At 41.2% G+C, this 26613-nt stretch overlaps 3 protein-coding genes and 1 pseudogene across 4 annotated transcripts in view; 1 reads left to right on the top strand and 3 right to left on the bottom strand.

Annotated features, from left to right (window-relative positions):
* The window catches only part of LOC109484388, an 8391-nt gene extending 6250 nt beyond the window's left edge, over positions 1 to 2141 (bottom strand). The window contains exons 1-2 of the mRNA XM_019787637.1: positions 2123 to 2141; positions 471 to 636 (exon numbers count right to left, since the gene is read on the bottom strand). Coding sequence (XP_019643196.1) covers positions 471 to 636; positions 2123 to 2141 — 185 coding nt within the window. The remainder of the gene's footprint in view (positions 1 to 470; positions 637 to 2122) is intronic.
* Positions 2142 to 3145: 1004 nt separating this feature from the next.
* Positions 3146 to 11864, bottom strand: LOC109484529 (annotated as a pseudogene).
* A 621-nt stretch (positions 11865 to 12485) lies between these two features.
* LOC109484597 (40S ribosomal protein S5) lies at positions 12486 to 15790 on the bottom strand. The gene is made up of 6 exons (XM_019787922.1): positions 15674 to 15790; positions 14531 to 14636; positions 13918 to 14127; positions 13457 to 13585; positions 13012 to 13110; positions 12486 to 12660 (listed from the first exon to the last, which is right to left on the bottom strand). The coding sequence occupies exons 1-6, from the start codon at positions 15691 to 15693 to the stop codon at positions 12592 to 12594; spliced, it is 633 nt and encodes a 210-aa protein (XP_019643481.1). The 5' UTR covers positions 15694 to 15790; the 3' UTR covers positions 12486 to 12591.
* Positions 15791 to 16198: 408 nt separating this feature from the next.
* LOC109484542 (protein FAM69A-like) overlaps positions 16199 to 26613 on the top strand; it is a 57512-nt gene continuing 47097 nt past the window's right edge. Inside the window, exons 1-2 of one of the 2 annotated variants that reach the window (XM_019787862.1) lie at positions 16199 to 16298; positions 19218 to 19374. In XM_019787862.1, the coding sequence (XP_019643421.1) occupies positions 19330 to 19374 (45 nt within the window). In that variant the 5' untranslated portion in view covers positions 16199 to 16298; positions 19218 to 19329. Of the gene's footprint in view, positions 16299 to 19217; positions 19375 to 21748; positions 21890 to 26613 lie in introns of those variants that run through there. The other variant, XM_019787861.1, reaches the window with a different exon arrangement.

The raw sequence follows: 26613 nt of genomic DNA on the forward strand, positions 1-26613 counted from the left end.
CCACAATCCATAAATGCGTTATGGAGTTATGAAGGTACAAAAAAGCGGAAACACAAACACACATACACACACACACATACACACACACACACACACACACACACACACACACACACACACACACACACGCACACAGACGCGCCAAAAACAATACCTTCCATTTCATGGAGGTAATTAACAATTTAGATGCCACCTGATAATAATTTAAAACCCAAACTTCACTAAGAAAATACCAACGTCTATTTACAACAGTATAAGTTTAATGTCCAGATTGCATCATTACAAACGTGAAATCTTTCCCTTTGCCAAGTGACATTGGCCAGGACAAACCTTTTTCTATCTTTACTGATTAAGCGCACAGGGGCGTTGAGAGGGAGAGATTTAAATTATGATATGCAAGAAGCGTGCCAGTCATTTTCTGAAAAAACTGGTACTTTATTTCTAGAACCTGTCGTCTGTGGACCACTTACCCTGTTCTTCCACAGCAGCTGCAGGTCCGTTCCCACCATTCCTTGCAGAACGTCAGATTGAGACAGATGAGGATGGTGGCGGCCAGGAAGATACAGCCCAGTATGGTGAACACCGCAGGGACGGTCTGGATCCACGGCACCGCTACTGCACTGGTCACATTCGTCACTGCCCAGCGAAGAAATGGGGAAATTGTTTTCATGAAGATAACTGCGCGTAGATGTCTGTTTTGGATGGTTATTATGGCTCCGAATCTAAACATTCCGGTAAGTATCGATAGTTGTAAGTTACTAGTATATAGAAATGTGCGGGAAAACCCAGAAACCTGTACATTTGTCGGGGGGGGGGGTCCCCTTAAATACAATTGATGTTACTTATACTTACTTTGGGTCAGATTACATATTTTAAGCATACATGCTTTGTAAATAAAGATGAAACAAAATTTAAAAAAAATTAAGGTTCACATTTTGTTGTATCATGGACGTCCCGGGTATTTTTCCGCCGTCATGTTTAAACGAAAAACTGATTCGAATTGATGGCTTTATGGATTGTAAAGCGGTAGTCACTCGGCCTGACATGCGGGCTGTGCAAATTGGATATCGATCAACCACTGAACAAAATTGAAGTCATCCCGCCGGCTGGACAAACGTTTCCAACACAAACAAAAACAGTTGTTTGTCTTTGTCCTGGAGGTCACAGACCATTCCGGCAAATTAGTCCAGAAGAAAGAGGAACGTTTGCTGAAGTACGTTTGCTGAACAAACACCATTATTGTGGAACGTCAGAATGGGGAACGATTTTGGAGATACTGACCCGTGTTGTGGTAACTATGCAAGCTGGGGTCTCATCGTTTTACAATTTTGTCAATCTCCTTAAATTATCAGATCTTTATCAGATCTATCACCCAACGTTTATCCAGAAAATACTTTAAAGTCGCCGAGCTCTGATCAAACTAGATGTGAACTTGTACTGAACGATGTTGTTGTCATTGCTGAGGTATTGACATGTATGTTCGTAGTACAGGTGGAAATGTTTTGGATAGTCTTTAAATTATCTTGGTCTGTATCACAATTTTTTTCTTGATTCAAGTCTCTAGATTTTCATAGAGTGGAAAGATCACGCCATCCTTCCAGCCCAATGACAGTAATGGAGGATCTAAGAGAGGGGTTTGTGTGTTTAGAACACCTAATCCCGTTTCAGGATGACTTTTGCAGTGATAACACCGTACTTAAGCAAAGTGGGGCTTAAGATACCCTATTGTGGCAGCATGTTCCGACAGAATGCAACCCAAAAGCTGCCGTCACTTACTTCGGTGCAGATCGCTACAGTTAGTTGAAATACAATGCCGAGCAGGTGTAACAACAGCCACATGGATATTCATATGTTGAGGCTCAGATGCCATGGATCTAGGGCTGTAACTAGAGAAAAACCCATACGTGTGCTTTTACATATTAATATTTCGGGCTTCAGGATCTATCTATCAAATCTTAGGGCAAGATTTAGGTGAAATGAGACTTAAATTGCCAGATGCAAAGGAGTAAAGCCGTTGATAAGGTAGCAAATCCCGTGTCGCAATGGTGTTATGCCTTAAAGTCGTTACTGTGTCTACCCAGGTGCCGTCACTGTGAAACAAATGTGTCCAAAACATCCTTACCTGGTGCCGCCGTGTTCATGGTGCTGTGGGGCGATTCAGAGTCGATGTATGAAAGCCCAGAGTGCCTCCTTGAGTCCCTGTATTATGACATGGCAAAGTGTCGCGGCTGTATCTCCCTCCAGTTTGACGCACACGTATTTGGTACGTGCCCACCAGGAGGTTGGAGATCGTCCTCTATTCTATCGCCTGACAAAAGCTCATGTTGTCGCCATGGCGACGTCCCGTCAGACGTTTGCGCTGTTTTCCAGGTGTACACACTCCGCCCCCTTAAGAGTTTCCTCAGAAAAAAACACCCCAAGTGTTTCCTAAAGCACAAAATATAAAAGGCGATCTCTGATGAAGAAATCATCACACCATTTGACTTAAACAAATCGTGCTTGAGAGTAAACAAGTCTCCCTGACAGTTGAACATGTCAACAGGGACACGCAATCGACGATGAAGCATTTTCGGGACGAATCATTAACTCATACCCGAGGTTGGAAGATTTTAAAGGATATTCTTACACATAGCGTTACATATTATACTACGTTTTCCACAGTTTCAACTTTTAAAAACAGTTTTGTCCTTTTGATCATGCATCGACGTATCTCGGGCTTTACACGCATTCGGACATTAATGCATATTTCAAATCTGCGACTTTACTTCTGTCAGTCCCTACACAACATCAAAAGATCTGTCCCGACTTCACAAAAATCAATGCGCCGAAGACAAACACAAGTCACTAATCCTTTGAACAGGCTCGCCCTTGGAGAGGCTTTTACCTTCTGTTGAGCGAATGTCAAACCTTTTACATCTGGACGGTGCCACATTGTTCCATCATGACATCCGGACAAGGTGCGCCAACGGGTCTGCAAATATTGTGGGCTGTTGTTGTTGACTGTGGCGGCGTTGAGGTTGGGCCGGTACCTGACTCCCCGTGTTCGCTTTTGTTCCTAACATGATCGTAAACCCCCCAGGTTCAGAGGTAACTCATGAATGATACATACACACCTATCGTGAGAATTGACAGTCATCTTTTATTGTAAAGATCAACCCTTTGACAGGTTGCCCAAGGGAGCTGGAAGGTTTTGTGTAGCGGCGCAAATGATTCTGTTTTACTGTGCGTTGTGCGACTACATGTACATAACATGCTTTCGACGTGAAATGAAATTAGTTGTCAACTCAGACAGTGGACTGACATTCGGTAAACACAACGCACTAATGAGAAGTACACTTCTAGGCAGTTAGCCAATCGCGGCTTCTGTTCTGGAGAAAGTTCCCAGTTCCCCAAGATGCCAAGCCGAAGAATCGGAAAGAATAATTTGTGTATATCAGTACGCATTGCTTCATCTTCTTAATTTTGTCTTTTTCTTAGTACCAAGATTCACATTATTTAGCTTCAGATTCTACACAGTTGTATGTAGCACATATCAAGATATGCTAGAATAGTTCTAAGATTATGTCTCTCATTGAATTATGTATCTCATTGAACTATATTCAAGTGCCTCAAATTTGACGCATATATTCCAAGCGGGAGTTCCGTAACGAATAGCAAATTAATCTTTGATATGTGTGGTAACTAACTAATGCCATGATAGACTTGCTTGGGTCCCAGGCTAGGGATAGACTATATCAGCAGAGCATGTCAAGTGTGGTAAAAAGAGGCTGTGTATGGGGTGTTCCAATCTGTAAAGCCTGGTCCTGTCAAGTTCACATCTTGTCGGACAGCTTGACGGTTACCTGGGAGAGAAATGGACGCAAAAACTGTTCACATTCAAGCGTTGCGTTCATTAAAGCCTGGAAAATGTTTTGTTGATTTTTTTATTATTTTAAAGCATAACATTTATAATATGATATCAAAAGTCTGTAAATGTACAATGGCGCTTCTTTCTTGTTGGTATGAATTAAACAATATCGTTCTCGCAATTCGAATGAGATTTCGCCTCAGAATTTGAATAATGATCATTATGAAGGGAAAACAGACCAGTGACGCGCACTTGGGAAAATAATGCCTCTTTCGGCCTGTTCTCATAACTCACCGTCTTCACCTCACAGTACTCGTAAACTCCATATTCACCCCTGTCGGGGAAAATCAAAGAGATCGCGTCAACGCAAGTTATTTAAAAACAGCAAAACTATATCGAATGAGGACTACAGTTTAAAGTAGGAAAGTAAAACATCTGTATATAATCCATGCCAAAATGCCAAAGAAATTATAAATTTCTTTTTCATCACAGACTAGACTAGTGAAACACATTTGTGCTAGAAAGGTCCAACGTTCACAGTGTATAAACCTGTACGGACTACGGACCAACCCTAACTCTAACTCTGACCCTAACCCTGACCCTACATGTAGCCTTCATACCAATAAGTTGACCTGTTTAGAAGAGAAGGTTACTTACAGCTCTCGGCCATGTCCAGACTGTTTGAAGCCTCCGAATGGCGCCTGGATTGCTATTGGGTGATAACAGTTCACACTGGGAACGAGAGACAAAAAGTAGACGTCATCATCAGTACTCAATATGTTTTACGTTACATGTACATAGTATATCAACTCTTCAAATACTAGTCGTAATTTCTATATATACAGCGCTTTCAGGTCCTCCTCTTTTATTCAAGGCAGCAGCTTTAATTTTGAGATTTTGCTGCCTTTGAGCTAACCACAACCGTCGCCTGTTCTATTTGGGACACCAACATGGCGGACGCAGTGATGACGTCATGGCCCACCTGACCGAGCCGGCCTGTACGGAGTTGGCGATGGTTAGCGCCTTGTCGATGTCCTTGGTGAAGACGTAAGCCGCCAGCCCGTAGGCGGTTTTGTTCGCTCGGTCAATCACCTCGTCGATGTCCTTGAACTTGATGATGCTCATGACGGGGCCAAATATCTGTGTTTGGGAAAGTTAGAAACAGGAAACGTTTTTGAATAAAGTGATTGATATAAAATCGGATGATGCTTGCTGATTCTTGACTACCCTGAAAGCCAATACCCGAATACCGGCTCAAGAACCACTGGGCCCTTTTACGATCCAACCCGCCGATAATATCCCAGTATTTGGCCAGCCCGTGAACAGTTGAGGAGTGTCTATGGTAAAATTTCATTGAGGAATGCCGTGACCCTGCAGCCCAGGCGCCCTGGCAACAGTCTGGCCAGCCAGTAGCCTGGGTACCATCCTGGTTAGTTTACGTCCGCTCCCACAGTCGCTCCCTGGTTGGTGGGAGCGACTGTGGGAGCGGAAATAAACTAAACCAGGATGGTACCCAGGCTAGCCAGCCAGGCCACCACACAGGATTTCTTTTAACGATGGGCGCTGGAAGCTGAGAAGATGGCTGGATGTGGCGGGTAAAGAAGGGAAAATGGTGGTATGGCGCCTAGGGTAAACCTTACGTAACACTGTCATTCGTACCTCCTCCTTGGCGATGGTCATGTCGTCCTGCACGTCAGAGAACACCGTAGGCTGGATGAAGAAACCCTTGTCGCCATGGCGACTGCCGCCATACTGCAAATTGGCACCTGTCCACAAAAACACAACTGTTGTAGCAGCATGTTCTAATTCGATGTGTGGAGAAACCTTTTCACCTGACGTGTTTTTCCAGGGAATATTCATTGTGTTAACGTCTACAACTGTACATGAGTGATCAACAAAGGAATAGAACGTCTTGGCGAGTATGCGAGGTCCTGAAATTACATGCATCGCTGTAGCAAGCATGTCCTTATTTACACCATCCTGTGCCACCATCTAATTTCAAACAATGCGTACCTTGCTTCTTTCCAGTCTCGATAAGCCGCATGACCTTATCAAACATGTCTTGGTCAATCTGTGTAAACGAGAAAAGTTAACAGTGTCAACGGTATATCAACGACATAGCCAAGTAATTCCTTCGACTGCCGTCGCGACTCGGGTTGTTCACTGATGAACGAATTCACATATGCTGAAAAATATGGACGCATGCCTTAAAAATAAACTTGTACCGAACATAATCCACTTTTAAAGGAGTGCCGTCCTTCTTATCAGTGCATGTGTGTGACAGCTACGTGTACCTGTGCCCCGTGATTATTCCGCATGTCAAACGGGCTGCCGATGGACACCTGCTTGGCGCGCTCCACGCTCCGCTTGACGAAGTCGTCGTACACTCCCTCCTGCACGAACGTGCGTGTGCCGGCCACGCACACCTGGCCCTGGTTAAAGAACGCCGAGTTGTGCGCCTCTTCCACAGCCGTGTCCACTGAAGGAAGATCAAACAAAATACTACGAGGGGTGTTCAAAAAGTTCTCGGCCTCACCTAGAAAATAAAGGTCAAACTCCTATTCTTTGGTATAGCTGTATACTATGACGTCTTACATCACTGCACACAAAAATTCAAATTTTTATATTCATTAATAAGCACGTGACGCCCCATGAAAATGGGGTGGGTGAGGGAAAATCACAAAATGGCCGCAAAAGAAGCGTGTGCTGTGATCAAGTGTATCGATAAAAAAGGTTGTCTCCTAAGGACATCCATAAACACGTGGTCAAGACACTTGGTGATGACTCCCCTTCTTATTCAACTATAAAGAAGTGGGTTACTAGCTATAAGCGCGGCAAGGAGAGCACAAAAGATGAACATATGTCAGGATGCCACAAATCAGCACCACGGACAATCCAGTTGAGGCCATCCATCACATGGTAGTGAATGACAGATTTGAGAGTGGCCAACATGTAGCAGGTTCTTTGGCCTGTGTTATGACTCAGTTCACAATGTTTTGTCGAACATCCTGGGGATGAAAAAACTGTCTGCATGGAGGGTGCCTCTAATGTTTTTGAACATCAGAAGTTAAACAGGCTGGACATTTCAAGGAACGAATTCAGTCCAATCCATGCAATTTCCTAAAAACATTTGTATCCCAAGAAGAGCTGGGTTCACCACTTTCAGCCCGAATAAAAAACAGCAGAGCAAACAATGGATGAAGAATTTTTCCCGGCCCCCCAAGAAGTTTTAGCGAGTTTCGTCCGTTGACACGGTTTTTGCCTCTGTTTTCTGGGACAGTAAGGAAGTAATCATAATTGACTACATGCGAAGGGGTTAAAGCATCAATGGGGAGTACTATTCAACAGAATTGCGACAGTTGAGTACAACAGTCAAAGAGAAAAGGAGAGGAAAGCACCGAGCTGGCGTGATGAAAATGCACCTGTCCTCACAGCACAGGGGTCAGTGGCAGCAGCAAACGAATTTGGCTTTGAAGTCTAACCCCACCCTTCCAATTCACCTGACCTAGAACCCTTGGACTTCTACCTGTTTCCTAAACTCAAGTTCCACTTATGTGGTCAACGTTTTGATGGTAATGATGACGTCATCTATGCGGTATAGGCCCATCTGGGGGGTCCAGATGCAACCTTCTTCCACAATGGGAAAGTAAAGCTGTAACATCACTGGACCAAGTGCATTGCAGTTAGAGAGGACTATATTTAAAAATAGTGTAAGAAAAATTTTACTGCCCTGACGTTTTCTAGGTGAGACCGAGAACTTTTTGAACACCCCTCGTAGTACATGTTCCCCGAGATTTGCTGTATGCAAGGAGTTTACCTCCTTGCTGTATGCAAGCCCTGACTGGCTGGATGGCGCGCCATATCGACTTCTGGGCACCGATAAAGATACGCGTCGCCCGTCGAAAATTCCTTTTACCAATGTAAAAGTTCTAAACTAAAAGGTGCCGTTGTGAGGGATGACTGCAGTGTGCAAAATGTTGATTAGCGTGAAGAATGAAATTCCACTTTACTGTCTGCTTTATTTCTCCGTCGTATTTAGCAAAAACTGACATAAAAGTTACGCGTGACTTGCCACGTCTTATTACAGTAGTACTCACGGTCGGCATCAGCGAAGACGATGAGCGGACTCTTGCCGCCCAGCTCCAGGGTAACTCGCTTCAAGTTACTCTTCCCAGCCGCTGCCTGGATGATCTTCCCGACCTGCAAATTACAAAAAAGTTCTCACCATCTTTAAGTCTAAATAGAGGTGCAGAATTAAAACGGTCCGTCCTTCATTACGTAGCCAATGGTTTTGTTCATCTGTACGAATGGTACATCATCATCATCATCGGTCGATCGTACATTGGTCGGGTTATACCGTCCCTGACGGAGTAAAATACCGCTTCGTTCACCAGGCCCCCGTCCGGCCGGGTGATGATGTAAACCACTGCACTGGGGATGTTATGAATCGCAGAAACACAGAAGACAAACACACAGGTGAGCCATAACAAAACCATCTTCTGGTGAAGTAATGATGAGTATAAAGATAAGGAGGATGAGACCTCTGTGGACCCCGTGAAGGCGACCTTGTCCACGTCCATGTGCTCGGCGATGTGCGCGCCGCAGGTCGGGCCGAACCCGGGCAGCACGTTCACGACACCCGGGGGGAACCCCGCCTGGACAGACGGGAGAAAACTTCAGCTAGGCTTCAGGAAAGGCATCCTAGAACGACCTTTGCTTGTGATCAAGTAAATAAATTTATGTCGGAAAAAAAACTTCTAAATTACGGAAGAGGGGCCTTATTCGTATTAGTTCCAGTTCTATGAAGATTTTTGAAGCGTAACATCCTAAAATATCTTTTATACTATGTACTGAAAAAAATAATAGATAATAGACATTACATATTTGTCTTTATGACGACATGCATCATGTTGAAGTAAAGCAATATAATTAATTTCAAAGGATGATGTAGAATTTGCATTTGGTCGACTTGATAAACGTCGGACCTCCTTGATGAGCGAGGCCAGGTAGAGAGCGGTGAGGGGCGTCTGTTCGGCCGGCTTGATGACCACGGTGTTGCCGGTAGCCAGGGCGGGCGCCACCTTCCACACGAACACGTTGATGGGAAGTTCCACTGAGGAAAATAGGAATCGTGATCTATGTCAATCTCACCGATTAAAGACATATATATAATAGCATTATAACATAAGGTATATAACATAGGATTTCACGAAGTAAACATCGTAATATAATACATTGTTTCATCGTAATATCAACTGACGTAAGTTGTGAATTTAATTGGAGGTTACTCTTAATACCATAGTTGCAACTTCAAAGTTTATCCTTTTTTAACATTGACTATCTTTATTGAACCAGCGTTATATAATTTTAAAACTGCGTACCGGGGTGATTCCTCCACAGACTCCAATAGGCTCCAGGCGGGTGTAGGTAAAATACGGGCCGTCTGGAAAACAAACGCGTACGGCTCAGAGTCACCAAAACATACTCTTTCTATCCGACGTCTTAATCACAAATTGTTCCTTAAGACATAGAAGTGCGTATACAAATGAGTCTCACCAACAGGAATGGTCTTGCCGGTGATTTTGTCACACCAGCCGGCGAAGTACGTCAGGTCCTTGATGGGAGACAGCACGTCTGCGAAGTACGAGTGCATGAACGGCTTGCCGTTGTCAAGCGTCTCCAGGTTCTGCGGGCGTCCAAGATATGACATCTTACAATACAAAAACTTGTGAACCATGCGTTTATTCTTTACCATGTCCTTGTGCATGTACGTATATTGCAACCTTTGGAGGGAAATGTCCGCCACCGAGTCGACCTACGAGGCTTATTCAACAAGTATTTGTTATCTATTCCTATATCTATTTTTATATACTTATTTCCAATTGTTAAAATCAATGATGTGGGGGAAGATTCCGGCCTATCTTTTTTGCTGTTTTGCTACTAAGATTATTTGCTACTAAGATAACTTCGATTATATGCAAACAAACAAACAAACAAACAAACAAACAAAAAGTACATTGCATAACGACCGTCAAGTATATTGCATAACAACAACCACCATCGCGAGACAAGGGAGTGAGTTGTACCAGCTATGCCACTCGCTGCTTTTCTTCTTACTGGTTTGAACTTACCGCTAGGTACGCAGCATCCCTCTGTATCAAGTCCGCCAGCTTCAGGAGGAGCCTTCCACGCTGCGATGCATCCATGTTCCGCCAGGGAGACCCCAGCTGAAACGCCGCCCTAGCGGCCGCTACTGCCTTGTCCACGTCAGCCTGAGAGGAGAGGATCACTTGACAGTCAACAGTACAACCGCGTGACTGATGCACTGTCTCCGAAAAGGGAGTTGTGCAGCCATGCAGATCCAGAAATTGGTTTTAAAAGGGAATTATGAACCAGTACTACTGGTATTGACTGAATATATAATAGACGAAACTCACGAAAGGGCAGGACCAGATAACTACAAAATGCCCTGATCCTTTTATCTATAGTACATTATATTTCTGCCTAACACGGAGTGATTTATACATTTTCTATTCTTTGAACGTAGCTGTCTCAAACTCCGATTCGTCCGGGGCTTTAAGCCTATACATATTTTACCACCAACAGCCTCTTATCACTGTCATCGGAAAAGGGATACTCTACCAAAACTGATTTACACCTAAAACATTCACATGTACCTTTTCCGCCTCCTGGACATCACAGATCTTCTCTCCCGTGGCGGGGTTGATGGTGGCAAACGTCTTCCCGCTCACAGAGTTCACAAACTCGTTATTGATGAAAATCTGTGGAGAGTTTGGACAACATTTTCAACTTTGATATTCCCGACCAAAAATTGCCTTCAGTGACGCCACTGACGTCTTCAGGTAGCTGAAGTACCTTGTCTGTAAAAGGGGAAATTATACGACAACAACCATTTCGTTGCCGTATATTCTTAGGGAGGGCGTATGTGTAGCTATTCGATATATAAAACGTTATGATAAAAAGTGGAAATTGGCGTACGTAGCAAACACGAATCTGTAGCCTTAGCTACGATTTCGAAAGAAACTTTGTGTCTACATTACTCTCTAATGCGTGGAAAGTTGCTCTTGTTGCTTCACGTGTTGGTTTGTTAGTTCGTTTAACATTCGTAAGCATGACTTGGCATATTTGTCTGAAAGGCATGTACCTCAGGAAGCTCAATATAATATCTAACTCTATATATTCTTACTGTTTTACACAAAAGTATTGCCATGATAATTTCCCTGAGTATCAATAGTACAAGTAACTTTGTCAAGTCGATCTTTCACACACATTCCAGTCACGAATACATGTAAATCTCGATCGACGTGGAGGAATGATCGCCCGATAGGATATTGACCCTTTAACTTTTCGCCATATATTCCTCTTCCGAATCAACAAAACAATGCGTTTAAATTTTCTCATTTGATGCCCTGGTTAGAATTCATCACGGCTGATAGTTGAGGCATGGCCTGTGCGGCGAAATGTTATGTTAAAACATACCATGAATGGATATGGGAGCCATTGTAAAGTCACCAAGTCCTGGATAACGTTACATTCTTTGCAAAGCTCAACACCGTGATAATACACTTAGACGTACAGTCCCGACGTACAGTGAGCTGTCCGTTTGTAACTCCATGTTAGAAAGCTCCACTCCTGTTGTAGGATTTATAGGTGGTGTTACTACCCATGCACAGAGGTCGGTCCTTACCTGTGTGTACTTGACTTCCGGGTTGGGATCAGGGGTGGGCATCTGAGGAGCAGCCATGTTTGGAGGAGGGTACAGAGTAACAGACTCGCAATAGAAAAATTAGACGACTGACTTGTCACTGCTGGGGAGTGCTGCGGTACTAAGTTATATATCTAGTACGTCTTTGCTCTGGCGGTCGAACTTGTTCTTTGCTCTAGCGGTCGAACTATTCTTTCAGCGGCTGTCGCGATATGTAGATAAACTACATTTTGTGAACAATGACCTAGTGAACGTTGACCTACCACAAAAGGGTCACGCGCATGGGCGGTTGTAGCTAAGCTGCTCAATCACAACACTCCGGCTTTCTGCGTACGAAAATACATTCTACCAACCATCAAACCGTTACATCTAGATTGGCAAAATCTCTCATATTCTTATAATTGCAGCCTTTGTGACCTTTTCTGTACAATTTTAAGATCCAATGGGACAGTACCAACATAATCCGCAAGGTGGATTTGGTGAAGGCAATGTGCTATCCACGAAATACTAGTATAGACTTACATATAACACTATTCCTCACATTGCAGTGCATGTATCACCACCACGCATCTCATCGGATATGTGTTGTCTACACTGCTAGACTGTAACTCATCAGGTTATGTCTTATAGCACCCAGGCAGTCCATGGATTAACTCTAAGTTTCAAATACATTTGTACTGTAAAACTGTATGTATCAAACTATTATTAGGACTACAATCTTGTTCATCATGTCAGGAGTCAGGACAGCCTGAATATAACAAGTTGACATGTTTTTTTTACTTATCTAAGGTGTGGGTGTACCAATTTAATGTTCAGTTTAACTATTTGCAAAACTCTCACAACATGGGAAGTGAATTCCAAGTACAAAGGAAAGACAGAATTCAGGACGACTCAGAATCATCAGACAGGATGTTCACAGGTAAAGGAATATTTTATTTTCTCTGATGTAACTGGTCAGAGCATTCCGAAGCTGAAAGAGCAGGTGCATATGCATCTCCAGCTGTTCCAGGTGTCCACCTTAACGGTTAGACTTGGCCACACGTTCCAACTCGTCCTTCTTCTTGATAGCGTAGGAGTTGAAGGATCCCTGTGGAAGAATGACATAATAACAGTTAAAATTTGCCAAGTACAATCATCACTCCATTATGAAAGAATCTGTATAATCTCCAAGCAAATGATGGTGGAAGGGTGTAATGTTTTCTGACTGTTTAGCCTCTCTGGCAATCCCTCATTCTTGCCATGCTGTCAAAAAACATTACAATCTTCCACCACATCATCTGGTTGGAGATTAGTTACAATAATAAATATAACATTTTCCAGCTTTGACAAACCTGTTGAAGTGAACCTTATGAAATGATGATGAGTGAATCAAAGGAGACTATTAGTTTGAAGCACAGAATCCTCTCAGCAGTTTTCCTTGCTTGTTCTCAAGGTTTACCTTGGCAGCATTGATGAGTTCATCAGCCAAGCACTCAGCAATCGTCTTCACGTTCCTGAAGGCCGCCTCACGAGCTCCGGTGCACAACAACCAGATGGCCTACACAACATAGCCAATGGAACAAAATAAGCTTCTATTAACATACTAATTCAAAACTTTACTAGGCAAGGATATACACTTCAAATGTTTGGACTTGGTAGTCCTACGCAGTCAAGATGACTGTCAGTGTCCTCTATTTACCGGGGATGAGATCCAAGTCTGAAACGTGAGGCAAACGGTCGTCCACACTTCGGGCACTGATGGTCTATTGTCAGGACTGTATTGCTACTTTTCTGTGACGTTTGACCCTTGCAGCATTAATGTGCTGCCTCCTTTCTCCTTCAATAGTTGTAGTGGTGTTTTGACTATATTGGAGCAAATGCAACGAAAATGAGGACAACTTTACCTGGTTGACTCTCCTGAGGGGTGACACGTCGACAGCCTGTCTTCTGACGGTACCAGCACGGCCAATACGTGTGGAGTCTTCACGTGGCCCGCTGTTGATGATAGCGTTCACCACAACTTGCAGTGGGTTCTGAAAACCAGACAAAACAATGTAGCAGTTGTAAACATATTTTCCTGTTGTGAGATGGCAAAAGTACTACAAGATCCAATTCATTAGGTTACTTAATATATTTAACACTTTCTAAACACTTTCACACCTTCGGACACCCTATTGACGTATTGCTCGAAAATATGTTTTTGCACAAGAAACAAATGTAAATATGCGCATAAAGTGTCTACTTTAAAAAAAATTACAACTGTCTTTCCAATTTGCAGTGACCTATTTCATTTCTATCAAAGTTCACTTTGCTTCTACAATAAAGTAAAATACTACAAATACAGGTAGCTTCTCTCCGAACTCACCTCGCCTGTCAGAAGGTGGATGATCTCAAACGAGTGCTTGACGATGCGCATTGCCATGATTTTCTTGCCATTGTTGCGACCATGCATCATCATGGAACAGGTCAGGCGCTCTACGATCGGGCACTGGGCCTTACGAAAGCGCTTGGTCTGATAGCGGCCCGCAGAGTGTGGCAGGTACTTGGCAAACTTCTCCTTGACTGGGATATAATCCTGGGGATGGAGAGAAACAGTTTTAGTACATTCAGAAGTTCTTTTACAACTTTTCAAAGAGTCTGAGAACACTTGACAGTGTGTAAAGCATACCAACTACAATTCATAGTACTTACTACAATTACTACCATTCCCAACTGTGGCTGGGACTGTCATTCAAGGACAGGACTGACTAGCCATACAAGATGACATAAAACCCAAAAGTGTTACGATCATCTCTTGAGATGGAAGGATTCCAAGTGTTACTACAATCTTCACAATTTGTACATTGATAAATATCTGCTGTGGGTTTTAGTTTGCAGTGTTTGCAGTAAACTTTCATTGCAAATTCATCACACTATGAACAACTCTGAACGTCTTGTGTTGCATTCGTACACCTCAAACACTTTCTTAACAAACATACCGTCAAGCTGATGTCGTTGACTTGGACATCGTCACTGCTCCAGCGACCAAACAGCTTGATCTCAGGAACCTCCACTGGAGCTGTCTCCAGGTTCTCAATCGTACTGCTGCATGGGTGGAGAGGGAGCATGTAAGATTCAGTCATGATGTAGTTCTTACCTCAGAAATTATTATTGATCATATAATGTTATGAATGGCTTGCATAATTTTTCTAAGAATACTAAAATATATTCACACTATAATATAATTGTTGTATACAATCTCTAGAACTAGTATAAGTATTTATAACCATAATTTTAATCTGCAAAATTATGTACTTGGATGCACATGTACTTGGATCCAAAATATGAGCATAGGCCACACCAAGTAAATTTTATGGATGACGTCCTTTGGAGACCCTAAATCTAATGCGAGAGGGCGAAAAAAAACAAGAAGGGCCCTAAAAAACAAGATGCCTAGATTAGAAATAAACTAAGAGACGACAAATGTTAGGACACAAGTTGAATGAGGTGACACAGTGTAACAAGCAAGAAGTTATTCATCATCAAAAAAGCAATGAATCAGGTGGAATAGCAGTTATCGTACTGTCCTGTTTCTTTCATCACATTTTTTGCAGGCCTGCAGAAACAAAGCATGTGCTCTTTACCCATTTCACGTTACGGGTTTCACGTCAACCTAACGATTTGCGGCACTGTCGTGACTCTTTGGTCATAGTTACAGGAAGCGGAATTTCTTGTTTTTTTCCAGGAACAGGCCAAAATCAATGCGCGCGCGGACGTCATCCATAAAATTTACTTGGTGTGGCCATATAGTAATATACAATATATTCTATATTTTAAAAATGCTGCACATGGCAAGCAACAGATATCCTATGTACATTTCTAGCTTATGTTATGATCTTGAACCCTCAACATCTTTCACCAGAATATAATTTTTTGAACGCAACCACATGTGATGGAGGCGGCCATCTTGATACCTGATTTTAGTGTACTGCTTCGCTAACTTTATTCAGTAAAAACACAAACGCAAATCACAGCTGTGGGCAGCAGAGTCATACAGTGATCTAGCTACATTTATTCTCTACCATCTGTTACCCAAAACTGTGTTCAATATTTCATGTTTTATGAAATATAAGATATTATACCTCTCGACAGCAGCCGCCATGGTGCTTACTGTCCAAGATGGAGGAGGGAAAAGAAAGATCGTGGACGGGTTTCCCGAGTTCTCAGCACGGGTGACTTCCGGTTATTGGACTACCGGACTTTTTATGCGGGTAGATATACAATTTGATTAAATTTTGAACAACTCATCACAGTACGTAAATCTGAAACTAAGGCTAAAACAAAAAAAGAATTCTGAATGTAGAGAATATAAATTATACAAAGTTAAATAATCATGGCCCTATAATGGGATGGTATTCAATACTCAATGTACTAAAATCAGAAATGACACAGGCCTCGCCGTCAAAAGTTTGGAAGAGTCGATAGCATCTACACATAAAAGTATTAGAGTAACTGTAATAGAATATAAACTATGTGAATGATAATGCAAAAGTATGATGAATTTATTGGGACTTTAAAATTTTAAAGTAGTATTTGGTACGATGAATGTAAGAACATGTTGCTACTCACACATTACTGAGATAACACTATCATCTTGCTGTTTGGATGCTGTGACCAGGGCTAACACGGGTCAAATCCGGTCAAGTCATTCGCAGCGCCAAAAACAGAAACAGGCAGAGCTGCAAAGGGAACAGACATCTATCTAAGGTAAACAACAAGGTATTGTTTTCATTACTGCAGGATGTGGTCTTCAGAGGAACCTTAAGGATGCACGCATCCCAAATTTTATATACGTAGTAGCCAATTATGTATGTCGCCGTTGTAATGCTATGCATGATGCACCTAACGAAATGCCATCAGTCATCTGTTGATGAAATGTGTTGTAACTATTCCCGTTTTTTGTTTCAAAACAAAGACAAAGCAATGGTTTAGATGATGACAAGTACTGCAAATGAACTATCATAGCAGCCTGTTAAGTAAAAAGCCAATATAGGCACTGAAGTCAAACTACCTTTTTAAATATCGATCTGGTTTTAGACATTTCTTTTGACAAATTTACTTACAACAGTTGTCCTACAGGCTGCATCATTTCATGAATCATAATTTTTATGACTAAGTAACTTTGCACTGATTTTGACTCGTGCACATGAATGTTACACAAAGATGCCTTATAAACCAAAAGATGTCACGGTTATAGTATATTGAAGCACAATTCTGTTATGTTGGTAACAAATGTGTTGTCCTGTCACTATAGCCTGGGTGCCATCCTATTTGTATGTCACTGACTAAAGAAATTGACACAGACATGTAGAATGTAATTTACAAACAAAGCTCAATCTAAATGCTCAGACATGAGGAACATGCAATTTCCTCTATTCTTCACTTTGTCTTTGCACCAAGGGTTACCGTTTAAACTGCATTGATCTCATCTAAGTGTCCAGTTAGCTGATGGAGTGCCATTTGCAGAGAGGACAAAAATAAAGAGACGCAGAGGGAGCTAAAATAGGTTTGGTAACCAGGCTATCATCACCTTACTTGTGTGTGTGGTCTTTGATCCTGCTGTACATTTTGTAAAGAAATCAACACAAAATATATTGGCTTCATCTCTGCCTAAGAAAATACAGCCTTCTTGTTGTTACCACCACTTTTTTGTCAGCCACTAGTTGAACTCACAGGCAAAGTCAATCTTTTGACCTGGAGAAAAGGGTCAGAAACCTGGTTGTGATCTGATGGTAACGAGGTTTGACAGCAGATAGATGAGGTAGTATTTCCCTGTCAGGTCTGGCCCAGGCACCCACAGTGAACTGTCAGACAAAGTGACAATCAGTATTTAGTCTGTGTGTGAAGAAGTATGTTTGTTAGTGACATCAGGGGTACAGACTGGAGCTGGGTTGTCTCCAGACTGATACTTCAAAGATTCGCTTCTGACCCGAAACCAAGAGCTTGATTCCTGAAATGTAAGCCTGAAACGCAAAGGGTTCTCCAGAGCCAAGCAACTTCAAAGATACATGTCCGACCCAAGACCCACCCTCTGATTCCTTTATAAGCATGAAATGCAAAGCAGATCTTTTCTTTCTTGAGATGGGAAAGTGTCGTGTCTTGTTACCCCTGCCATTAATAACCTGGATACTGCATGTTATAGTACTTAGCATAGCCTGGGACGCATGGTTAACATACTGATAGATATGCCATTTGCTTACCTTATTTATATTCTGCTGCATTTATTCTTAATATGTACAATAGCTTGGTATATGCCAAGCCAAATATTGATGAAAAAGGACTTCAAGGAGTAATGCAAGGGACACACTTTTGTCTTATGTATTGAACAGTCTCTTTATTTGTTATTCTTCACCTGACATGACATGTGTACGTATATACTAATACCATGATCCTGTTCCTTGTTTAAAGTTAATGATTAATTGACCCCATTTCTTAATCAATGCCTGGTCGTATGGACAAAATTACCTTGAACTGGCTTGAACTGGCAAACAATTAATTTTACACAGGTGATTAACATGTGCATCTATATTTTGTTACAAGAGTGATTATACAGAAGAATGTAGAATCATGGTGTTGATATATTGCTACAACGTTGTAAAGTCAGCATCACAAAATATTGGCAAAACATGACAGTTGTCTTTTTGTCCCTTGTATCCTAAAACACATAAAAATTGAAAGGGCTACTAGTACATTGTAGGTGTTGTTAGACTGACAAAGAAGGCCCACAAGCAAAAGAGATGTCCTTGGGCCTTGGCAATTAAATACATCTTTGAGATATCTTTGAGACCATCTGTCAATGTTGTGCAATAATCAGCTTCCTAGCTCTTCCAAATTGTTTATCTAATGAACCTTATGGTTGCTTCGTCTTCTAAAAAGTTGTGCAAGTACTTTGGTGATCTTTTGATCCCAGGACCTACTGAGGATGTTTGATGAGTATCTGTAGAAGGGGTGTGTCCTGTAGTACTTGATACTACACAGTGCTGTTTACATAACCCTGCTTTCTGCAGCTTGTAGAGAGTGTACTGAGTGGGCCCATGGATTTAGAGTAGAGTAGAGTAGAGTAGAGTTGATTCATGCCGGGTAGGAGTCCTGCTTAGAATCTGGGAAGACTCCTGCTGCTGTAACCAGAGGATAAAGGAGTTTGTAAAAGAGCTCAGGTAGACACATGTTGATCAAAATGTTGTTCATGACTGCCCCCCTCTTCAGATTTTGAAATGGAACATCCTGCCAAGGTTTGTTTTTTTTACCACCATCACTGAAGAAACCTTCCTTTATGCTCTGTTTTTACTGTGTCCTCTGCCTTGTCAAACCTGTTTTTGATAACAATCTGGGGGGATAAAGGACAGTCACACAACAATACAGCTCTTGACTTATTTAGACTTACCAATGCCAGTTAAGTACACGTGAGTTTTGTATGAATTGCCTAAGGCATCCATTTACTTAAGGTGTCACATACTATGCATAGCACATGACATAATACTTAACAATAACTAATCTGCGACTGCCATACCGGCTGTGGAAAGGTAACCAGACTTACAAGTGTCTTAAGAGTTTAATGTTTAAATATGAGGTCATACCCTGTGTAAATCATTTTGTTGGTGTTTGTTTTTCGACCCTACACTACAGCAGGAGACCAGGTGAAGGTGTGACAGATTGTAGAGTTGTCGCCATCCTGTGGAGACCAGCGGACATGCAGGCTGCTTGAGGGCGATATCCGGGTATAACACTGACTGTCACCATGCTGTCACCCACCCGCAGAAGAGCTCCATACTCCTGGGGACAGGTACGTGTTACACTGTGTGTCGTCAGCATTGAACACTGTACCTTATTACTATATATATAAATACTATAATTAGAAAGAAACAATGATGATAAAGCACTAAGCAGACTCTAGAATGTAGGTAAAATGTGTCACTCCATATGTGCTCAAAAGACCAGGCTGCTAATAAGCCACTTAAAGCCAGTAGATCAAAATAGATTTTTCTTAAAATCTTGAAAACTTGCTTTTTTTTATTGTTTATAAAATTGCTGTTTTGTTTTTGTAAGGCAATGTATGTTTGCATGTCTTGTTGAAGTCACCCTGTTCACTGCTCGATAAAGCACAACATGTACATGTCAGTAATACGAATGCCAGTAAACACATACATTAATATCTGTCATGGCTTGTGTTAAGTACTGCTCTTAAAAGTCATGCGCAGAAGTTTTCCCTATGACTGATTGCCTCTCCTTGGTAGTTGAAAGCCATTATCTACAACCAGACTGGTTATCGATAACGGTTTTCTACCACCAAGGAGAAGCAATCGCACAGATGTAGTTGGAGTAGGCTGCTCGTATTGAACTGTAAGTGCCTTCTTGTGTTTTGAAGACTTCCCGGTGCTCACTTCCCCACTTGAAAGTTTGAATGTTACCATTCAGTGGTCTGTGTGATCTTTGACAAGGTCATGGTCCCATTATCTCGTAGAGCAATACGTGTACATGGCGGAGTTGTTAGGAATGAACCAAACAGGATCTAGAGAGGGGGGTCAAGTTGGGATAAAATCTAACCTTGAATTTGAAAAAAAAATGTGCAAATGGAAAGGACAAGTTCTTACTGCAGACAAAAAACATGAAATAACTGCACATCCTTTCTGAAATTAACAAGGTTTGTGATACAAGATAGTACTTGTTATTGTAGACAAAACAAGGTGCTTTTTGGCAGTTAGCTGGTTTTGCGAGGTAAACAAACAATACTAGTCAGTCCAGATGGAATACCAGTACCTCCAGTATTTGCATTGTCAAGTTATCTCTGCCCTGCAATACATTTTGAATCATGATCTAATTATACCCGATAACTGTTTTCTGACCTATTTCTACTGAAAGACCACAATTTGAATGGTGACCTGTGAAATGCAATTGTACAGTCACGTAAATCAACTTAAAAGCGTTGCCTCAAGTAGAGAGAATTGCTATTTTCAACATGAATTGAATCTACACCTGTCCAGAAATGTCAATGTCTGTGAGAGTAACAGAAACCTGAGGAAATATTAAATCTGGCTGTCAACACTCAGGGTTACAGAAAACCCAGTTACATTTTTGTCATCATAAGCAGATGGGACCTGTCTGCAGGAGATATAGGTCAACCCCAGGAAAAATAAACACATCCCTGAAGTAAATCCTGGATCTAGTACTACTGCTATTGTAACTAACTTCTGTGTCTTTAACCCTGTGGCAAATGTAAACCTTGCAGATACCAGTTAGCATGAATTTGCAGCTAGCTGTGACACTGTTTTCTTTTGCTATTCTTCACTGATACATCTGGTTCATCATATTCATAATGGGAGTTATGGGCTACATTTTAATCTGTACATGATATGATGATACAGGATATGATGTAGTCATTTGAAAATTATTATACTAGTGAAAAAAGTTGTATTGTGTAACCTAAATGGCAGTCATTGTTTATACAAATATAACAATGTTAGTTCAAGATTGTCCAGTAAACCAGGGGAGATATCTTGACTGAGCAACTGAAGTCATGAGACTTGAAGATCCAAGCCAAGACCAGTTGTCAGTACCAGGCAGATGCATCCTGACTCACTGGTATGCAGTATCAAGATATTGATGATTTGAAAGTCGGTTGAGTTTTCTAAGGAATCGTCTCCTAATTGACGACATGTTTCTTCCCCAAAATCACACAAGAAAACTTTAGCATTGCTTAATTAAATCAAATTAAATATTTGTAAGATGTGCATGCATGTAGGTGAATGCCTAACCAGTACTTATCCCCAATTTATTAGATTACACATATATTGATCAAGTTCCTTGGACCATAAGGATTTCAGCCTCAAACACATGTCTCAATTGCTTCATGCATGTAGTATTGTAGGAACAGTAGATGGTCAACAGATCGCCTAAAATCATCATTTTATGCATCACGTTAATATACATGTACATGTACATCACCTTTTGCATCTGCAAGTACTGCCAGGTGCTCTTCTCTTTGAAATATTCAAGGATTGTTTGCAAACTTGTTACCCTAAGTTATTCTTGAAATGTTGATACAGCAGTCAAACTCTCATTTGGTAGCAAATTTATAATGTTTTGTTACACATTTGCCCCCACCATCTCCGTAATGGTACACCCCACTCCATGTTGAAGTTACTAGAACCAATACTTCTCTACAGCTTATCGCTTGGTTACCAGGCAGCCCTCCAGAACTACCATTTGCACGCTTCATGTGTCTAGATCTGTTAGTCGGCTGTACTACAAGGATGCTAAGGTGGCTGCGTCAGAGGAAACTAGTCTTGTCCATACACTGGGTAAGTTGCACAGTAATGGATCCATATCAACTGGTTGAGCTAACAAATTTTGACAGTTCGGCTCCACAATGTTTTAAGAGGTTGGGCACTGAAAACAGCTATTGCTTGGTTGTTGGTAGTATTTTCTTGCGTAGCAAATGCTATTGTATTTTGTCACACCACATGTTACTCTAAGGCATGGAGCCAGCAATCTGTGTGGGGAACCAAAATATTTAGTACAAGTTTCGAGTCTGAAACTGGTGAGAAAACTCTACTATACAAACACAGCAGTTCCCATCTGTGTATAATCTTCCAGTCGGTACAGGAACAGATGTTGTTCTCCTCACACAGCAGTGTGCAGGTTACAGGGGCTGGCTGCTAAACCTTGGATGTGATTGCTATTGACTAATTTGGTAGCCATTTAGGGAGCAGGATCAGCTTTCACTGTGCAAAAACCCTACAAGTTCAACCATGCATGGAGGTAGCCTGATATCCATCCATTTTCAGCTTCCCAATACTACATTGTAGTTGTCAAGCTGACATTGGACAGATTCCAGGCTAGAGTGGTAGGCGGTAAAGATGAATACTTTTATACTACAAAGTGCTCTGTTGTGATGATTGTCAATGCTTGAATGTTCATGGTCACACATGACATACTCAAGTACCCAGATACAAGTGCAGTTCGTAGCATGTGACAGGTTAAGGTAACCCAACTCATGCTAGAAATGTTTGGATGCAATATTATTTTTCTTGAACTATATTGTAAACGTGGATTGCAACATTTTTTTTCTCACATGTACCAGATTAAACAAAAGGCAAGTTGTTGGATTTCTGTGTGAGAACCACCTGCAGAGGTTTTACTGTAAATCACTTAATGTTCGCGGTAGCAAAAGTTCGCCATCTGAGAAAAATGGGCATGTTTAATTTGCTTATCTATAAGTTCGAGGTGGTGGCAGGTGCTTAAAAATAGAAAGTCGACGAAATGTTTGTTCATGGTTATAATAAGTTTGCAGTATGGAAGAAGAAGAAGCGAAAATCGCAAAGAAATCGTGATTTACAGTATATGAAAGTGGAAGTGGCAGTTTCATCAGTTACCAGTAAAAGCATTATCAGGATAATGTTGACCAAGCCTCTTAGTCTGCTGTGGGAAAATTCAGCCTCATTTGTTGTATTATTAGATCAAAACAAACCAAGGAACATGTGTGTAACACAGATTAACTCTTACTTCATTATTGTGCCTTTCCTGATAACTAAAGGCAGACAGGCTAAGCCAGCCGTGAGACGTACAGAGTATGTTTGATACTATACATTGCAAAGAAAAACACCAGCTGTTTCTCCCAGGCTTTGGCTTACAGGAGATGTAGGAAGGATTTTATCATTTTGTAGTACAGCATGCTCTCCTTTCCTAGAAACAGATGCTGATTGTATAGTTGCTTGTTGAATGTTACCGTAGATTAAGAAAATATTCAGTGATTACTATGATACAGTACCAGGTATATCAAATTCATAATCTCCTTTCTCCCCTCTCTTTCTTAGTATATAGTTCCTTTTTTCACAAACTGTCCATCAATTTTTCATTGCATAATACAGTCAGGAAAAACAGTACTAGTAACATACTTGCACTATACTAGTATACAATGTATGTGTGAAGACAATGCATGTTTATGGTTTTGATGATCTGTTCCTTCTTTCATCAGATGTCGTTCTACAGTGGTATTTTGACCAGGATATGGTGTATTGACATACATTTTGTACAATACACAAATGTAGTAATGTTTGATACATCATTCTCTACCATACGTCAATAGTATCCTTACATGATGTTTCTATATCTGTCTGTATCTGTATAGCCGGTATAACCGTCTTTTGGCGTAACACACCAGCTTGGTAAATACTTGAACACCTTTGTCTCATGAACACCTTTGTCTCACTTTTTTTCTTGAGGTGCATATTACTTTACAGTGTTGTTTGCAGGTTGATATACTCTAATTGGCCGAAACAGCAGCTTGCTAACTTTTACTGCCTGTAAAGCTGATTGCTGTGACACAGTAAATAAGGGTTTTTATTACCTGTCATGTCAGTTTCATGCCCAGGCATTCGCAAAGTTCGGATCAATACCTGTTTGTTATGTCTGTGCCTGTAGTATAGACAAATTGAGGTGATACATTTCGTACTTCTTACATTTACTACACATAATGTAGAGGGATTGTTTAATTTACTGTTCATGAAAGACAGGATGGTAGTTTGGCACATACCGTTTGGTCAATAAAATGGGCAGGTACATTAAGAGGAGGAAGTACAATATATGTATATAGGTTAGGACAGACTACAAAAGAATCATGTACATGTACAGTGGCTTGTATTTAAAGAAAAAGTTTGTTATAAAGTTGATTCAATTCAAGCCCTACATGAGGCATTTCCGTAGACTGCATAACGAAATCTTTGAGAATTTGTACATGTCAGATTGTCCAATGCTGCTGAGAGACCATGACCACTCACCCCCCCCCCCTCTAAATCTCATGCATAAAAAAATCAATGGCCTATAATTACCAGGTATTGACCTGACCCATTCTTTACAGGAAATGGCAGCCATTTTCTGTTCATTACACCAGAATGATAAACATTGAAGTGTGAGGCTTTACTGGCATCATCAACCTTCATTGACTAATACTAAACAGACCTTCCCACTACTTTTGCTTTTGTATTGACTGCAGATATCGCAGTTTTAATACTGTATCTGTCAATGAAGTATAGAAATAGATACATCACATATTGCAGTGACTTATCCCAATGCCATACACTACCATTTAGAGGATAGTAAGGGAAGTTTGTCCCAGTTTCCCTGTTCGCGTGCTATTCATCTCTACTTTGTACAATGGGTTTCTGCCCTTCACTTAAAGCTCCAATTTTTGTCCACAAGAGCACTTTAAACCTGATTGTATTTCGTTGGAAGCTTAGAACTACAAGAATTATCGTTCAATTGTTGTTTGAACTTTTCGGGATGAAAAGAGGGGATTTTTCTTGGCACAGAATTAGGTGGTTCTTGTGTTGACTGCAATATTGTCAAGAATAATGCCATCTAGTGAAAAATGTTGGCATTACACAATATACCGACATGTAAAAGAGATATGGTGTATAAGATAATTATTGAATAAAGATAAATAAAGAACTTTTAAATGACACCTCTGCCATGTACAGTATTTTGCCATAAGGTTTTACATGTACAACAATTTTCACACAGATATAACAACCCTGTAATAAATTGAGAGCAGCCTTGCACCTCAGGTATCATCAAATGGTCTATAAGATGATGATGTATATCTTTTCGAAGACATTATAATGGGTAATATAGGCATATTTGTCAACCTAAGTGCCTCTTGTCTGGGTGAGATGCCACGCTTTATCAGAAAGGTCATCTGTAACCACGCTAATCCCATCTCCAGGGTTCCTTTTGTCATGGAATATTAGATGTCATCTTTAGGGCCTGGGGTTCATCCGGGGCTCAGAGAAGTCATCAAAACACAAACTTCAGGGGAAGAGTGATGTGATTATATACCGTGTACATACACACTGCAGTCCATAAACTGGAGGTCCATAAATTACCAATGACATTTTTTTTTGAGGGAGGTACATGCAAACAGGTACAAATTGTACATGTAGCTACATTGTGTCCTTCGTGCATTAAAAGGTAATTTGCATGTTACCTGCATCAGTATAGGTATGCAGAAAAAAAATTCAAACCCTGCTTGAGATGAAAGGATTTTATTGTAGTATACGATTGTTCATAATAATTGCAAAATGCAACAATATTATTACTAGATGCCTATACCGGTAGTACACATAACATTATGAGTAAGCAACACTTGCTTGATGCCTATCTCCACACACCCACCATGACTGATCTGATATTTCATGGTAACCATCACTAAGATTATCTATTCCATCAAGCACGTTACATGGGACAGTCAAGCCTCCTCCGTGGTATTGTGCCCAGCTTTTTCTGCATAATCTTCCAATCGATTTTCATCAAGCTGCAATTAGTGCAGGTCGCTTTGTCTTTCACACTCCAGAAGCAAAACAAATTGCAGCTACCAGCCGACCAGGTAATGTGGGGAGAGAACAATAGGTCATCTGAAACTTCAACTTGGAAGAACATCCGTCTGAATTTGCCGGTTGGTTAGAGATTTCGTCATAACGCTCTGCCGAGGGGAGGAAACGAACCAACCAATGCGTGCACTCATATTTATTCTGGGTATTATACGCATATTGGTTCTATTATTGGTACCAAAAGGTTAATCTCCAAGCAGATGTTTTGATGCAAAATCATAACATTTTTGAGCTCCAAAGGAAGACCATTTGTAATAATAGAAACAAGAACATGAAAGCAAGCAGATAAAGGCATGACGATTTTTTTAATGTCATCTGCTAGGACTAGGAGACTGCCAAAAGGTCAACTCAACCCTTCAAGTTCATTTTGCTCTGATACAGAACAGTCTTGTCCCTCAATATCCCTACAACAAGAATGGTGCAGCCCGACAGCTTTCAGCAAATATGGTACCCATTGATCAAAGGCAACTGCGGAATAATTATTCCCGCCTAGGGGGATGTAATACTATTATTGTTCCCATATTATGCTAATAAGGCAACTGACATACACAGGATACACACAGCTTATTTCAGACTATTTGCAGCCCCCACTCTGTGTCCAGGACTCCTGGTTTACAGAGGCAGTGGGCAGAGTAAGA

The sequence above is a fragment of the Branchiostoma belcheri genome, unplaced genomic scaffold, assembly GCF_001625305.1.
Source record: "Branchiostoma belcheri isolate BF01 breed outbred unplaced genomic scaffold, Haploidv18h27 scaffold7, whole genome shotgun sequence".
Lineage (NCBI taxonomy): Eukaryota > Metazoa > Chordata > Leptocardii > Amphioxiformes > Branchiostomatidae > Branchiostoma > Branchiostoma belcheri.

Excerpts from the sequence above, each read along its gene's own strand:
- LOC109484597 (XM_019787922.1), bottom strand. The coding sequence starts at position 15,693 with ATGGCGGCTGCTGTCGAGAG. Across the intron at positions 13,586-13,917 it reads TCCACCTTCTGACAGGCGAG|AACCCACTGCAAGTTGTGGT; the intron begins GTGAGTTCGGAG and ends TCTGGTTTTCAG. Across the intron at positions 12,661-13,011 it reads AACTCATCAATGCTGCCAAG|GGATCCTTCAACTCCTACGC; the intron begins GTAAACCTTGAG and ends ATTCTTCCACAG.